Source organism: Geospiza fortis, unplaced genomic scaffold (assembly GCF_000277835.1).
Source record: "Geospiza fortis unplaced genomic scaffold, GeoFor_1.0 scaffold285, whole genome shotgun sequence".
NCBI lineage: Eukaryota > Metazoa > Chordata > Aves > Passeriformes > Thraupidae > Geospiza > Geospiza fortis.
Window position 1 is genome coordinate 122,081 of NW_005054403.1, and position 17,287 is coordinate 139,367.

The 17,287-nt window shown below is 38.0% G+C and overlaps 1 protein-coding gene across 1 annotated transcript in view; it reads left to right on the plus strand.

The window, feature by feature from the left end:
• MAP7D2 (MAP7 domain containing 2) overlaps positions 1–17,287 on the plus strand; it is a 79,941-nt gene that overhangs the window by 51,942 nt on the left and 10,712 nt on the right. Inside the window, exons 6-11 of the mRNA XM_031061212.1 lie at positions 1,657–1,771; positions 2,680–2,778; positions 4,707–4,817; positions 6,097–6,219; positions 9,054–9,202; positions 10,281–10,408. Of these exons, the coding sequence (XP_030917072.1) occupies positions 1,657–1,771; positions 2,680–2,778; positions 4,707–4,817; positions 6,097–6,219; positions 9,054–9,202; positions 10,281–10,408 (725 nt within the window). The remainder of the gene's footprint in view (positions 1–1,656; positions 1,772–2,679; positions 2,779–4,706; positions 4,818–6,096; positions 6,220–9,053; positions 9,203–10,280; positions 10,409–17,287) is intronic.

The window sequence follows — 17,287 nt, forward strand, 5'->3', positions numbered from 1 at the left end:
ATTACTGCAAGTCATGGTAGTAGAAGAGAGTCTTCAAAGATGTGGAAGAGGCAGAAGTATATTGTAGATAACCAGAAGTAGATGAGGGGACATCTGGCAATGTAGAAGGTCGGTGACCAGGGTCAGAAGCCAGGAAGGTAAGACAAAGTTTACAGGTACATGTATAAAAGTATGGAGATTACTGGAGGTGCCTGATGTTAGGGTCTGATGTGCTGAAGGAGCTCCCATCAGAGACAACTGGCTCACCACCAGTGCAGAGCCTGAAGGAAACACATTTAAACAAAGACTGAAATTTTTTGGTAAAATAGCTCAGGAAAGCCAGACCAAAGGCATTAATCAGTGAGAGAAAGTAATCTGGCCAAGAGATGTATGAAGGGTTTTCCACACAATTTATCTGAGCTGCCAAAAGATATTGGAGATAGATCAGGGGATCGATAAAAATCAAAATGGGTATGATGTAATCACTGGAGCCTGCAGGATCCAGTTTGAAGTGGATAAGAGTGGGAGTTTTATACTAGACCAAAAGAACATAGCAAAGGTAATAAGGAATAGCACCAAAAATACTAATAGGATCAAAGGGCTAAAACTAGCTGGGGCAGGAGCTGGAGGCAGCAAGAGTAGACTTATCTTTCACAGTAGGGGTTGGGCTGCTGAAATGTGAGGGTGAGGAGGTTGCCAGATGCGAATGAGGTACTGGGAGGAGGAAGGGAAGAGGCTGTTAGATGATGGAATTGTGGGTGGGGAAGAACCACATTTTATCTGCTTGAAAGGAGGGAAAGAAAAAGTGCAGGGATCATTGCCACAATAAATCACTGAGAAACTAGCGCAGGGAGGAGGTGGGAATGAAACTCAGTGAAGGTTTTTGAGAGTCAAAAGCTGATGGAGAGGGAAAAAAGCGACCGTAATTAGCTGTAAGTTAAAGGTAGAGCAAGATTTGGGGAGAGAAAAAATTAAATCTGTTCTTCCCCCTGTGAAAATCCTAACTTGTGGAAAAGAACATGGGGGTGGCAGGGGAAAAAAGGAAATCTTGGGAGCAGTATGAGGTAGGCATGCACTAAAATAAATACACAGAGAAGAAAAAAAATCGGAAGGTCTTAAATGCCTGGATTTAGCATAAAAGAAGAAAGGAGGGAGTTTTTGTAAAAATAAATAAATAAGTAGGGCATCTTGCAAAGTAACCTACTTTGGGTTTGAAGTGATCATTTATCTGAGTGACTAGGTGGAGCCACTGGCATTGCAGCAATTTAACTGTGCTCAGAAAGGGATGGGAAAAAATTCTGATGTCTGCATAGACAAGAAGGAGTTAATGCTTGGTGAGCATTATTCTTATACAAATTAAGTCCAGAGCACAGCAGCAGCCTCACCAGCAGGAGCAGATGCTAGGCAGTGATGCAACCTGTGTTATTTACTTAGGCCTCTGTGGTGACCTCAGTGGCTTGCAGACAAAGGATACACATATCTGGAGGTAGGTAGCACGCTGATCCCTTCTTTATTCACTTCTTTTTCTTTTATTGTGAGCAAGCTCCTGTAAGCATCTTGTGTGGAGCAACAGGGGGACTGTGTATTTTTAGCGTGGTTTCAGCAGGCAGGGGAAGGAAGCCCCCAGAGGACTGAGTGAGATTTGTGTCTGATTGGGGTTTGTACCAAAATTCCCAGGAACGTTTAGAAGCCATGATGCGCCGGTCCCTTGAACGCAGCCAGCAGCTGGAACAGAAGCAGAAGCGATGGTCGTGGGGAGGAGCACTGGCTGCAGGCTCAGGAGGCAGAGATGGTGAGTGAAACAGGCTGCCTGCATTGCAGATCTCGAAGTGCAAAATGCATGAGATTGTGGAGATAGTAAGTATGATGGGTTTAGAGTCAGGGTGGTACCGCTGCCTTGGGGCGTGAATAAGTGCTTTGTAATTGCTTGCCGGGCTTCCTCTCCCTAATACCTTCTGTGGAGACAGGTTCCTCCTAACTTTAGGAATGCAGATCATTTTAATAGAGTAACCAGAATCAGTTTGGAGGATGCTAAATGCTAAAATTAAAATTGGTGCACTGTCTCCCTTAATACCTTCTTCTACATTGTCTTCCCATGCACACAGTTAGAAAATTTAATAGTCACCAAAGGACTGAGTGCTGTCAAAGGCTTGCAAAAGATGTTCTGGTTTTGTTTAGTACTTCTAAAAACCTGATGGGAATTTCTAGATGACTATGCAGCATGTGCAGTTTAAAATAATTTGGGTTTTTTCCCCACATACATTCTGTTACTGCTATTTTTGCTTTGGCTTCAGAGGAAATTCTTTTTATTACATAATGAGTCATGTGCTGCTTTTATATTTCAGAAAGGTGCATGTTTTCTCTTTTAAATAATATAATTTATTTGAATTTGTCAGGTTTGAATAAGCCGATGTTATAGGGAAAAACATCCATGTTTGGGTGTTGATGAAATATAACAATTACTGTCTTTTACACAGTGTGTAAGTATATTTAACTTTAAAAAGACAAACTGTTTAATATCATAGTTTTCATGATATGTCATTAAAAAAGCCAGGAAATTATAATAATGAAAAAAGTCTCTTATACTTTGAGAAAGAAACCAATTTTCTTTGTGGTACAGTTTGTGCTTAATTCCAGCTCCCCCCAACTTATACAGTAATTTCTTTCACCTGTTTTTGCTCTGATTTCTCTGCTGTGTAGGTGAATCAGAAAATACCCCACCCCCTGTTCTAGGTTTAGCTGCCAACACCCTTCCTCCAGACCCTGTGACCTCTACTGCTCCTGCTGATTCCTTCAATGGTATTTCAGAGAATCACAGTACCATCGTGTCTCGTTTATAACTGTTCTAATCACTGTAATCCATCCACTGATCTTGTTCTTCTTAACCACTGTTTTTTTATCATTTCAGTCTGCTACTCTATAGCATTACCCTTAGTGATGTAGACCAGTGTCTTTTAATTTCCTTTTAATTTTGCCATGGTGGAGCAGTGCATGCCTCACATTCCAGCATAGTAGAGGCATTTTGTGATTTTCTAAGTAACTGTAGACTTCTACTGCTCAGATTCTCATTTTTTTTAAATTCTGTGAGTGCTCTGTGTGTGTGTGTGTGTGTAATTACATGTAAATTTGACAGTTCTAATGGACGTGCACAGGTGCTGTTGAGAAAAATTTCAGTTGCACAATAAGAAAATGTGTTATGAAGACCATGTTTCATCAAAACAGCCCTCTTTTTCTATCTCAAGGGCCTTCTTCTGCAATATTTTGAAAACAAGCAAATTTGGTACAACCAGCCATGTTATGTTTTCAGCTTCCTAGAATGAATTATGACCAACTCAAGTAGTTGATTTTGTTTAAGCAATCATGTTTTCTACTGTTCAGGTTTAGTTTGCTTTTGGTTTTTGTGTTGTTTTTTTTTAGTGGGGTTTTATTAGTGGTTTTTTTTTAATTATTATTCCCATAAAAGGGCTCTGAAGTATGAGTTCTCCAAAATAACAAATGGATTGCTTATAGGATTTCAAATTGCAAATGTGATTTGATTTGATTGCAAATGTACTCGGTAGTTTGAAAAGAAAACACAGCCTGTGCTTTTGAGAAGTAGGTTTGTTCTCTTCCCCCAAAGGAGGAGTAAAGTTTGGCTATAACTCCTGCAGAATTCACAGTAAATGCTGTTCTGCCTATGATCTCACATAACTAATATTTCTGTGCAAACAGATCCAATTTTTTGGCTGATTGTTGTTCATGTGCAAAGGTATTTGCCTGTGCAACTGATGTTTTGCAGCATACCAGCATTATATCTGCTTTTTTAAAAAAAGGAAATGTAGTGAATTGCATTGTTTACTGTAGTAGATGGAGCCAAATCTTGGAAACCCCACTAAGGCAATGATTTGATGGCCATAATAGGGAATGCAGTAACTCAGAAGATGCAAAATTAGGGTCACATGTCTCTAGCTGAAAATAATTTTTATTTGAAAGAAATACAATTCAGAAGAAGGGAATAAAGCATCTGTGCTTTTAGCTTCTGAGTATCATACAGTGATCATGAGGTACTAGTACTCTGCTAATACTTGAGTAAGATTTCTCTTTCATTCAGTTGAATAAATCCCAAGATAGGAAATGCATATTATGCTCAAGCAGATTTTATCGAATAGTATTTCAGAAGAAAAATACCAAAAAACCGGTCTCTTTTTTTTTTTTTACTTCTTCTCAAGCACAGAAAGATAAAGCCAAATGGCTGATGCCAGCTCAGTCATTAAAACACTGAGGTCTCATATAGATGCAGAAATGTTGGTTATGTCATTTTCTTATTAGAGTAATGTATGCTGTGAACTTCAGCTCTTCCAGACTGAAAGTAGAGGGGAGGGGGAATGAAGATGAGTTCAGAGTTGCCATGTATACAGTTTGTTTTCTTTGGGTAACTTTATGCTTGTGCTGATATATAATTATTTATCAGGGTCAGTACAAACATAGGCTTTTGTGAAACTGGAATGTTAAATTCACAAGCTGAAAAGTTGCATGCCAAAGCATGTGTCATAGGGTGCTGGTCCTCAGTGGTCACAAAGAGCTCATCTCATGTGCCTGCTGCTCTCTGAAGAGAGTTGCAGCCACAATCTCATGCCAGTTCAGTGCTATGGTCAGTGCAAGGGCCACAAGTACAGATGCAAGGTTAATTTTTGGAGTTTATCACGCTGTGGTGTGAATACAAATATCTTCAATGCGTTTCTCTGCAGCATGTGACAAACTTTCAGCTTCTACAATGAATCTGCCAAAGCAAATGGAGTCGCCGATCAGTAAACGCCTCTCGTCCTCCACAGCGGCCATAACGCACTCCCCCGACAGAGGCAAGTGAACCTGCTGGTCTCCTGCCAGCATCAACTCAACTCTGCTTCTACTTAGAGCACTTCTGCTCCATAGAGCTTTGGGGTTTGCTTATGTCTGTTATTCAAACATCAGAGAGATTCTGTATTAATAGCATGGTTCTGCAGCCTTTCCCAAGGCTGTCCTGCCTGCTGGAGATCATAGTCCAGCAACAAATGCCATGGGCCTTTTAGTGATTCTTTTCCAAATTTTGATACTCCAGCAAACCAGGTTGTAAGTACAGGCTGCGACTGCAGCAATTTCCTATAACTGTACTGCTTGTGACCTTCTATCAAAATAAGGAAAAACAAGCAAAGAAAAGGTGTAACCTGGCAGTAGATATGGGATGTTCCATATGCAGGGATATATCTGATGAGCCACCTGGGAGACTTCAATCTGGTGACCAGAGTTGTAGAGTCCATTAATTTCTTATGAAACTCTGATCCTCAAGTGACTCCACAAAAGATGATCATCTTGTAGGATTAGTGGTTGCTAAACACTACAAAGAGGACTGAAGGGTTTATCTCACTGTGAACTCTTTGGATTTTTTAGGTTTGTTTTCTGTTTGCTTATTTCTTTCTACCCCTTTTTTTATAAGTCTTAATGGGGAAAAATATATTTACTGAAATAAATTATGAAGGCTTTTTTGTAGAATGAAAAAGAGAAGGTAAATTTATTTTAATTTTTGAATTGCTTAAGCTCATCAGAAGCTTTGAGGTTATTATGACAGATGGCTATATATGCATGTAATAGGAACATCTATATATATGTCTTATATAGTTGACACTTATATTTATGGAGCAGGAAGTAATGCAGGCATATTGTATAAATAAGACTTACGTAACATGGTGAGATGGCAGATTTCAAATGCAGTCCCAGCACGGGTGGCACATTAGTAAGCAGCTGCACTGTTTACCAAGTGTTTTACCTTTCCTGCTGGGGAAGAAGACAAACTTTTTGTGCTGAGTCATGAAGGCAACAATTTTGCAGAATGTAACATGCCTCTGAGTAAAAATAACACACAACATGATCTTAACCTTATTGTGTGTAGTGTATAAGTGGGAAACTTAAAATAATGGAGAAATCAGAAGGTTTTTATCAGAGGGAATGAAAATTATCTTCAAGTATTTTAAATCTTAAAAAGTTCAAGAATTTTTTGTCATTTCATTTAATCATTTCATCATTTTGCTTCAGTTATTTTAATGTAACATTGTTTTATTTCTTTGCATTTAAAATTTTATTTTATTTGCTCCCATCCTTCAGCTCACCGCATGCATCTTAGTCCAATGGAAAACTTTATTGTTTCTCGACTGCTGACTCCCACACAGTCATCTTTAGCCAGAAGCAGAAGTACATTAATGCTTTCTGAGCAGTACAATACTCCAGGTAAAAATGTGACTTCCTCACTTTGAAACCACTGAGGTTTGTTTTTAGCTGCATTATGTAGCTGCTGGAAGAAATAGAGTACTATGAAACAGATGGCAATTTACAGGGTACTATAAAATCAACGATGAACTAAGTTGTTTCAGATAACATTGTATTTAAAATCTTTGAAAAGCACATTATCTTGTCTGTGCTATTCTGAATACCTATTTTAGAAAAAAAATCATTAAAACTGCAGACTATCAAAAAAAGAAATATATTCATTTAAGAAACAGATTTTTAGACAAGGGTGTGACAACTCTTGGAGGCTTTGATTGATTTATTAAAGTCAGCCCTGTCATACCCAAATAGAACAAAAATCCCAGTGCACCACTGCGACTTAATTACTTTTACTAGGGTTCCAATTTCTATCTATTAATTATCTTTTTGCCTTTAACTGTGTGACTGTGTGTATGTGACACCTATATGTATGTATAGGTGTAAATGCACATACAGAAAACCAGACTATTAAGAGGAAGATGTCAGTTACAGAAATTTTTGATCTTTAAGGGATGATAGTACCATTCCCATGTGCAAAGAGTAGACTAATAAAACCAATATTTTGCAAACATCTACAAAAATAATGTTTCCAGCCCTGCTAATACTTGGGCAAGTGCCTGACTTTGAGTAGTTTCTGTTTATAAAGCCATGCCTGGTCATAGCATTGGCTGAAACAAGACAAACGTTTAACAGCCCTTTTTACTTTTAATAGAACAAACAAACAAAAAAAGCCCCCCAAAGCATGCATCCAGATGCCTGTCTGCAAAAGATTAAACTATTTAGATGATAAAGACACTTTTCCAAGATTAAACTACTTAGATGATAAAGACAGATCATCTTTATGATGAGTGTTTTCACACATCTTGGTTAAAATAGGCTTAAGTTCTGTAGCTGTGTTTTTCATGCAAAGCTATTTAGAAATGAATTGCTAAGTAAACCTACTTTCCCTTGTGCATTACTTCTCTGTTCAGTGCATAGGGACATTGGTACTGAATGCCTCTAAAATTGCTTCCCTTGTTTCTACATTAAAAACAGCCTCTACTGGAAGCAGAAATGTTTTCATATAGTACTTGAGAAAGTGCCTGATTTGATTACTGCTCAGGGGCCAGCTACTGTCAAGAGTGAGCAAAACCCAAGTCAAAATTAGATCAGTACATTCTGCTTAAGATTTTGAGCTGAATTGCTGAGGCCACCTGTGTTGATTTTTTTCTGTTTTGTATTTGATATCAAAGAAATCAATAAGGATGACTTTTGTCCTTCCTCACTCATTTTGTTTGTAAACTCTCAGGTTTTATCTCTCTTCATCACAGGAACTTTAAAGTAATACACTGGCATGTCTGACAAGGGTACAATTTGTTCTGAAAACTGCTTTTTCATTGAGCTGAAACAGGGCAGCTGATTTTGGTAACAGCTTTTTGAACAAGCATTCTCTCGTCATTTCCCCACAAGTCAATCAGGATGTAGCACAAGTTGCAAACAACAATCTCAGAGGCCGTTGACATTTTGTCAGTAATTGCCAGCAAAACAGTTGAGGGACATCTCCCATTTGTCATGTACTTCTCACCACAGAAGTAGCTTCTGAATAAGGAAGAGGCATCTTCCTTTCCAGGAGCTCATGCTGTGCCTCCTGTCATTATGCTGGGGTCAGAATTGCTCCGCTACTGCATTTTCTGTAAGCTTGGAAATGAGGAGCCTCAATTTCAGACTCTACAGCAACACATTATTAATGTCACTCGAAGTCAAGATATTCAGGCACACAATTGTTACTGGATGCATAATTAATTCTTTTAACAGTTGAAGTAAAAATATTTCTTTTAGGCAGCTTTTAAGTTTCTGAATATTTTTGTTAATATACAGTGACCTTATGCCAATTGGCTGGAAAGTGGGTCAAAGAGTACAAAGGTCTAGTTAAACTTCAAAATATTCAAAAAGGCTTCATAAAAATCTTATTAGGGCTGTCTCCAGTAAAAAATTTGGGAATGTGACTTTCTTTACATTAGTGCATAGTTGCTGCTTTTTCAAAGTCAATATGCCTTCTGACTGTAGTTGACTAAAATTGGAAACATTCAATTAATGTCTGTCTTATTGATAAAACATACTCTGTTGATTGTTCTGCATGTATTTGAAAGTTTCATCTTAGAAGGCAATATGAACAAAATCAGGAGTAAAATATCCCATTTAAAAAAATCCTGTTCATATTGCAAATAAAAAAAAGTTGCCCTATAAGCTGTAATGCATGTGTCACACTCAAATTGATGTCTCCCTCAAATAACAATAACTGAAATACCTACAGCAGCATTTAGTTTAGGTTTGGGGGATTTTTTTGTTATTTTTTTTTATTTAAATATTATTTGGAAAGTAATTAATATATTTAGGAGCATTTGCATGTTTAGGGTTTAAAAAAGACAAAATTCCCTATGCTTCTGTCACCTTTCCTGTTTTGCAGTATGGGCTCAAAAGTAATCCAGTTAGCATTATCTGCTTACTCTTTTTATCATATGCAAAGTAAGCTGGACTTCCTAAGAGCCACAGTATTAGTCAATGGTGATTCAAAAGGTATATGAGGAAAAGAGTATTATATTTTAGATATTTTTTTTCCTATAAAATGTTTCACTTGGGACATTTTTATTAAACATGGGATCATGTTGAATGCATTATATGTGATATTTTAAAACACTAAAAACCACTTTACAACTACCTTTGAGCATTATAACATAAAAGTATGCTGTTTTCTCCCCTCCTTTACTTCCTCTATCCGTGCTCCTTTTTGCTCTTGCTATTGTACTATAACTCTTTAGTATTCCATATCTGTCCTCGTGTAGCACCAGCTAGTCCTCTTAAATCTCCCTACAAGCCTTCCCCCACCCGAAGCACCGACAGGAAGAAGGCAACTTCACCCTCCACTGCCAATGCCATGAAAGGGGTGCCTTCAGCTGAAGTTACTCAGGTGAGTTTGTAATGGTTTTGATTTCACTGCTGGGTAAACTGATGCAGCTTCTGCTTGTTATCTTTCCCTTTACATGAATACAAATGAAGTGCTTCCCCTGCTATAGAAAACAGCAGTAGAAAAGTAAACCCTGCCAACACCTATTGTCTTTGTGTTCCTGTTAAGGTGCATTTTAATATCTTCCTCCTCCTGGAATCAGTGCTGAGTGCTGGTATTGAAACACCAACCCCCCTATTTTCAGAGAACTGAGGCACTGAAGTGTATGTTTTTGGACTTGCTTATAACTTCTGGGAATGGGGATGACAAATAGAATTCCCTCCTGAGTATGACTATCCAGGCTTGCTGGTTAATGAGCAAGCTTCATATATTTCAGAAATTCCCCAAGTGTCCTGATAATGCCTCTGTTTTACACCAATTCCTTTAACTCTTTCTGTGGACATTTGTAATGCTGTTTGCTTAAAAGATGCATTATTGATCCACTGTAGTTTCTAGAAAAGAAAAGGCAAGTCGCTCACCTTCACTGAGACTGCACAGCTTAAGGCATGATTTAAAAAAATTCTGTGTTAGGGCTATAATATTCATGTAAGGTCCTGTATCTTGTAATACTTAATGATAGGGGGATTCATGCCATCTAAATTAGCTGCAAGTGAAAGAACCAAAGCTGGCAATAAAGATTTGTGCAGTGTCATTCTTAGGTGTGATTCAGTTTTACATGCAGCAACATTTCTGTGAGATGCTTGTTTGCACTGCTGATCATGTCTAAGCAGGGACATATGGATGATTCTGAAGATTCCACCCAGTGCCACCACCCCATCCAAGAACTCTTGCAGAGGCTCTGATGTGTATTACTTATCTGAAATTTGCATGCTCTGCCCATGCAAGACAAGGGTGGGTGTGTGCTAAGTCTATGTAAAATAAAAACTATTAATAGCACCTCACTTGTGAGCTGCCTGTTTAAAAAGCTTTTACAAGTGTGCCACACAAATCTCTTTATATGCCAGCTTGCTAATAAAACAATCAAATGCATTTTTGATTTATTGATCCTAATTATGGAAATGAAAATGAACTGTGCTTCCAGACTGAGAAGATAAAGAAGGAGAAGCGACCTGCAACACCTGGTTCCTCATCTGGTATGGGATCTCCTCTGAGAAGGTCTGATTCTCCTGCTGCCATGTCCAGAAGATCTGCATCACCTGCAACACCTAAGTATGCTTTTCTTATTAGTGGAAAAATATCCTGTGAATTTCTCATTATCTGTAAATAAGGCATAGATTCTTGAGGTGTTGTAGAAAACCTAGTTAATTTTACTAATACATACACACATATACAGATGGGTGAGAGGAGAGGTGTAGATGACAAATCTGATATCTGTCATATTGTGTTAGTACCCACTAGAGACAGTTCTCTCTACCTTTCCTCAGTCTTGAGATTACAGCACATTTCATTATTCATATGACCATTTATTTTTAAATATGCTTTTTTTGTTGTTTGATTTTGAAGAAACTGCCTAATGTGATGAAATGCACTCATCATGAATACTAACTAGAAATTCCAACATTTAATATATGCATTTCCTATTGTTGGCATGACCATCTGGTGCCATAAATACACTTAACTACATGTCATCTAAGCCATTGGTTTTAACCTTTGCTCATTTGCAGACCTCTGTGGTTTTGTGTTTGTTGCGCCTTTTGCTTCTTTTTTTTTTTTTTTTAATGCAGAGCTGTGGTTCTATAGCATATCTGGACTTACTGACAACTGACTTGCTTTTCTTGGTTGCCTTTTGCTGAAAACTGTTTTATGTGTACCACAGCTTGAAACTCAAGTCTAAGCAAATGGGTTTCTTAGAAGAGAATATTAAGTCTGGCTCTAATGTAGGAGTATGCTAAAGTAGTCCTGGTCTACAGTACTTGCCTAATTTATTTGACTGGTTGATTGGTTTGGACTTTTTCCCTTAGCTCTTGTTTGTGGGTGCCACTTCTGTCTTGAAAATTGTCTTATTTATATTTTTGAATCTGAAGCTGGCCATATTTTGAACCGGGCTTGATGATCTCCTTTCTGACAAATTTCTTCTGCCTGAAAAAACCAGCTGGTGTTCAGCTCTGAGGGCATAGCCCTTTAGTGGGGGATGATTTTGTGTGTGAATCTGATGTTAGACAACATAAGGAAACCATCTGACTCTCAGCATTCTTTCTGGTTTAGACATCCACTTGCATGTAACTGGGACACTGCATTTCTTGGTTTTTCTTATAAAGCTACAAATTCTCAGACTTCCAGTATTATATATGTAATGTCATCACATTCTGTGGTATGAACTACATCCATTTTATGAAAAATTTAATGAAATGCAATGGTAATGACAGTCAGCTTTCTTATTACAGTTTTGAGCAGAGCAGTTTGAGCTGTAAGACTGTATATTATTCTGGCAAGTACTGATACTCCCTGCTCAGAATGCATTTTTCAGTTTGTTCAGTATAAGAGTAAAGTATAAGAGAAAAAAAAAATAGACCCACCAAGAGACACATTTAGTTAAACAAAATGATTGGCAGGAAATGAATTAGCTTGGAGTCAAGTGCTGCTTGCTGGGCAGGCAAAGGTTAGTGCAGATCATCAGAGAAATGTCCAGTGGTTAAAAGAAAAAGTTCTTGGGAGACAGCTCTTTAGTGCTTCATGAAAAAGGTATGCCCAGTCTTAATCTGAAGTACTAATTTTCATAAAAGATTAGGAAATGATGGAGAATTTTTTTCCTAGAGGTGCAAATTATAATAACCTTTGTACAGTAAAATGTTTTCATGCCTATAAGGAATACTGTTTTTAGAAGAAGAAACAGATGCTGTATGGAGGAATTAAAAAGCCTACTGGTGGGTTTCTCTGTGACTGTGAGCCACAGTAGTGATCCCTTTTTTCCCCCCCTCCTTCTCTTTCTCAAGGGAATCTGATTCTGATCATGGCTAGGAATGTATTACTGAGCATTTAATCTTAACGTGGCCCAATTAGAACACCCTTCTTGACCTTATGAGAGATACAGTAAATAGAGTTTAAATCCATGTTTATTACTGATTGCAGAAGGAGAGTTATGCTTCAGCACTTTCAAAATTTCCCCTCATAATTCTAAAATTAAAAGTGTGCTAATGACCATATTGTATTATTATGTATAGATTATATTAGTGATAATATATGTATTTTTGCATATAACTCAAATTCCACTGTTAATTTTCATTGAGGAGATAAGGTTATACAATCTAAAGGAAGGTTCCAAAAGCCTTACTGCCTGTATTTAAATCCACTGACCAGCAAGATCATTATCTGACATTCAAGTATAATTTTAGTCCGACTAAATATGTATACAAATACTCATTCTCCGTGCAAACCTAACAATCTTTTACGTGTTTAATCTTTCTCCTTCTAGCACACTATATGACTGAAAAAGTACCCTGGAAGAAATAAGAATACACATTGTACAGCATTAGTAGTTAGTGATCCTGCATAGCACCTTAACCTCTAAATTTGTTGAGGAAAGAATCAAGTATGGCCAGTGATTTACACAACAATTAGCTGTATGCATTTCTTTTCTTAAGAATATATAACTTGGCATTCAAGTTTTCTTGGTATTGTTCTACTTACCAGTTTTTCACAGTTGTCATCTTGGTTTCTGAGTGGCAGTAACTTGTCTTCTAAATATGTTATTTCATTATTTACTAAATAAAAAGCTCTTTTAATCATGGTAAACTAACTGAAACAGGATCAAACAAGACAATAAAATCTCAGCCTAAAGAGGCCCAGTGATTAATGGCAGAAGAGAGTTGGAGTAATTACATAAATAAAATACTAATGTTTTGGATGGGCAATTTTTACTGAGAAAGCAAAAAAGGTCAGCCCAAAAACATAACATCTGAGACAAGTGAAGATACAGATATAAAAAGGAGAAAAGGCGAAAAAATCAAAATATGCTGAACAACAATTAATAGTGGGGAAGGAATTCAAAACACGATGTTGTTTGGAAAAGTAAATATGTCAAGAAATGTCACAGAAAGAAATCCAAAACTATTATTTTGAATCTTAATGTGGATAAGATGAAAGTTAATGGATTAGGGTGTTTGAACAATTGAGAAATTGTCTTTAATTTTTTTCAATTGCTATTGGATACTGATGGCACAAAGTGCTCATTTTCTTCAGATCTCTCACAGGATCAATAATAACAGGATGAGGGGTTTGGGCAATTTTTTGTTTTATGCTTTATCTTCAAAGATCTGTACATTAATCAGTTTATTCCTGCAGTATCCCTCAGAGAATAGGTAAGTGTGCTTTCTTATAGATCAGGAAGGCAATAAAGCCTGTGTCCTTCACACGTCTTTGGGTAAATAGTCCCTAAATAAATCAATGGCACCTGACTAAATCAAGGAAGTAGGATTTAGTTTTAAGTGTCTTCAGATGAGCCATAGCATAAGCCAGTGAATAAAATTGAAAGCTCTGACAAGCCTCTGTGTCACATTCTTTTGCCAAAGCATAACCTCATGAGAGAAGGGGAAGGTGACTGATGGATGGTGCTGCTGATGGGTGGTGGTTCATGTTTCCTTTCCACATCCAGTCTGGTCATTGTCCTTTGCTTATGATTTCTAACTAAACCCCTTACCTGGTGGTTTTGTTGGGTGACAGCTCCCTGTAGCCTGGGGGAAACACTTTTCATGTCACAATGTGCATGCTCAGTCAAATTGAAGAGTAGTGATGGAATATGAACATAGTATAGTACAAAAAAAGTGCCACTCAAACTTGTAAAATGTTTTAAAATGAGTTATTGGAAAGGTGTCTGCATGTGGTGAATTCCCCACAGAAGTAGCTTCTATGTTCTGCAGTGACCCATTTTAGATTTTATTTTGTATGTGCTACATTTGCTACTCTTAGTTTTTGTGTTGACTTGGAAAGGTCAAAACAACGGGTAGAATGTTGGATCAAGAGTATTTTGAGGGATTTTTCAGCAGTTAGCGAGACAACAGGCCAGTTCACCATTTTGAAACATCTGTAATAATGCAGCTATTCAAAAGACTATTCTACAGACCTATGCTGAGTTTTTTCTCTTTTGAGAAATGTGGAAGAGAAATGAATCTGTCTTTGGTTACAAAAGATCAAAACTAAGAGTGAAAGAAAACTGCTTTTGAGAAAGTGTCACAGAGCAAAAATGTCAGAACCCAGAAATAGCTTGTGATCAGAGCAATGTCAGAAAGCAGGCTTGAGAACATGCAGGGCTGTGGTGTGGTTTCAGCAGAGTTTTTGTTGAATTAATGGGGAGAAAGGAGAAAAATAATGCAGCTCTGGCATTGCTGAAGATTTCTGATTTACAGTCAGCCTCATAGCAGCTGTAACCAGTGACCTGCCACATAGCTGGCTTTTCAGGGGAGCATGCTGTTCTCTGCCCTGCTGTATATGAGGGGTTGTATGTGAGCTCTGTATATGAGCTCTGAACCCCTCATATACTCTTCCTGAGACATTGTTCTGCAGAATGGACCATCTCTTGTGTCATTAAATAGGAGCCATGATAATTAAGAATCAGTGGATCCTCACACCTGATAGATGTTCTAGCAGAGCATACAGGGGGCAGCTTCTTTCATGCTGCTGGCCTCATGTCAGCTCAGAGCAGTAAAGTGAGAAAACTAATGTCTTCTTGGAGAGAGGAAGGTACTTCTGTATTCCCCTGTAAAATCCAGTTACTGAGGATGAGTGAGATGTCTGACAACTGACATGCTACCACTTCTTGGACTTCAGTGATTTGTCATCTTAATTCTCTAATACTTATCAGGCATAATTCTGTGTTTCCCACTTTCTTACCATGGTTTAAACCTAAATAGGCTCCTATACAAGTGACTATAATTTTTTTTTCTTAATAATTCAATTTTTCTGCCTTCTCAATCAAGTTTGGCTCTTTTTGGGGTAAAACAGCACAACTTAAATGCTATTTAGAAGGAGTGTTTTTTCCAGTAACAATTCTGCTTGTGTCAAGGAATGTTAAAGATGCGAAGTTGAGAGTATGTTTTAAATAGAATTAAAATACAATGTTAATTTAATACTTTATACTGCCATCCAGTAAATGATATAAACATTCTGAAAAAATATTCTTATTCCTGATGGACTTTCTCAGCTTTGCACTTCACACACTGAATTATTCGCATTCTTGCAGTAATCAGTCTTCTATTTTTCTCACTTTTAGCTACTTTATATGAAGCTCTACTATTTTCTTGTTGTTCTGGTCTAAGAGTCTGTAGCACTTTGGTTAAAAAAAAAAATACTGTAGGTCTAAAAGTTCAAAGATCCAGTAGCTAAATAATACATTCAGCACGTGTTTCTAATCCACCAGCTGAGTTGTACAACCAGTCTGCTCTAATGCCTATGCAGTGCAAGATATGTGGCTCTCATGACTAGACTCCTTCCTACCGACCTCTTTGATTGTCATGTCTTTATTAGAGAACAATTACTTCTATACTAATACTGAGAATGACTCAGCCTCAGTTATTAGCCTGTTTTGCTCCTTCTGTCACAACAGTTAAATCAAAAGCATTGCAAGGAGCGTGCGGTAAAGTTGGAAATGTGAACCAAAGACAGCGAGAAAGGACTCTTACTTTGAAGAAGTGTCTGATTAGCAAGAAGCAGCCTCTGTGCTGCAGAAAAACATGAGGAAAATGTTTTCTATTTACCAATTATATTTTTATGAAATGCAGTTGGAAATGACTGCAGTGATGAGGCACATGTGAGATACACACTTGTAGGTGGGGCCTTGAAATCTGCCTTTGCTTTTAGAAGGACCTAGAAATGCGTCTATAACCTAAAGAGGAATCTAAAGACAATGCTAAAACCAGATTTGGTCAACACAACCAAACTCATTGGCTTCTCCCATTGCTGTTTTCTTCAAGAACTGGAATCAGGCTTGCCTGTTTACATCTTCCAAAACCTGCTTCTGTTATGGAGCAGCCGGAGTCATGGGTGGCAGCAGGACAGACAAGGACAGGGACCTTGCCCACAGCACTCTGTCCCATGGCAGGCAAAAGAAGTGACCAGGGTCAACCAAGAGCCCAGTGACAGCCAACAAAGGCCTTGCTGAGGCAAGTCCAAGGACAGGCCAGGACATCATGTCAGGATCAGCAGGTTAGGAAGCCAAGAAGAACAGGCTTACCTACAGCTGAGCTCAGCCAAGGACTGAGCTGACAGGGAGCTCCTGGGCCTGCGGGCAGGGGGGGAGCCTGAGTGGAACTTCAGATTTAGTTGGGTGCTACTGTTCCTGCAGCCTGAGGGCTTTTGGACTCTGGTGGCTCTTCAGTGGGAGTAAGAAAGTAGGGATGGTGCAATACTCTGCTGTGTTTTCCTCCCCACAAACCAGGCACCTCTGAGTGAGCTCCTTGTAGTCTAATGTCTCGACCTCTTTCAAAAGCAGTCTAATATGGTAGAAAATAACCCCTTTTTCTACAAAATTCATGAATTTGGAGAGGAGTTGAAAGATGTCTTGTTTTTATTGTCTGCTCTGCAAATGCTGTTCTAGTTATAATACTCTCTGACCACACAATACTATATTAGATCTATACAAAACTTGCCACTCCAGTCCATTGATTTTCAACTGCTGTTCACGTTTTTCATGCTTGTTGTCTGCCAGAATGAGTGTAAGCATGTTATGGTATATGAAACTCTATATAGTGTAGATGAAAAAGTGGTAAGGGATAATACATTTATATCATAATTGCATATCCAGGAAGAAGGTTAGAAATACATGTGCAATGTTTAATGTAAGATAATTAATTCTAATGAGACTCACATAAATCATTATTTTAAGATTGTAATCTCTTTATTCTTATACTACTTAATCACACATCCCAGCCTTTCTTAACATTGCAAGTGCTAGTTACTGGTGTTACATAAATAATGAACGGTGTTCGTGTGTAGTTTTATGTTTCCTGGTAATCTGTTCTCTCTGTGTGCACCTATTTTCAGTGAATATCAGGTATCTTTACCCTTCCACTTTCCCAGAACTGACTTCAGGATTATCACTTCCCCTGAAGTGTGCAACAGCCAGATAAGCAATGGGGTGCATTGCTGCAATGGGGT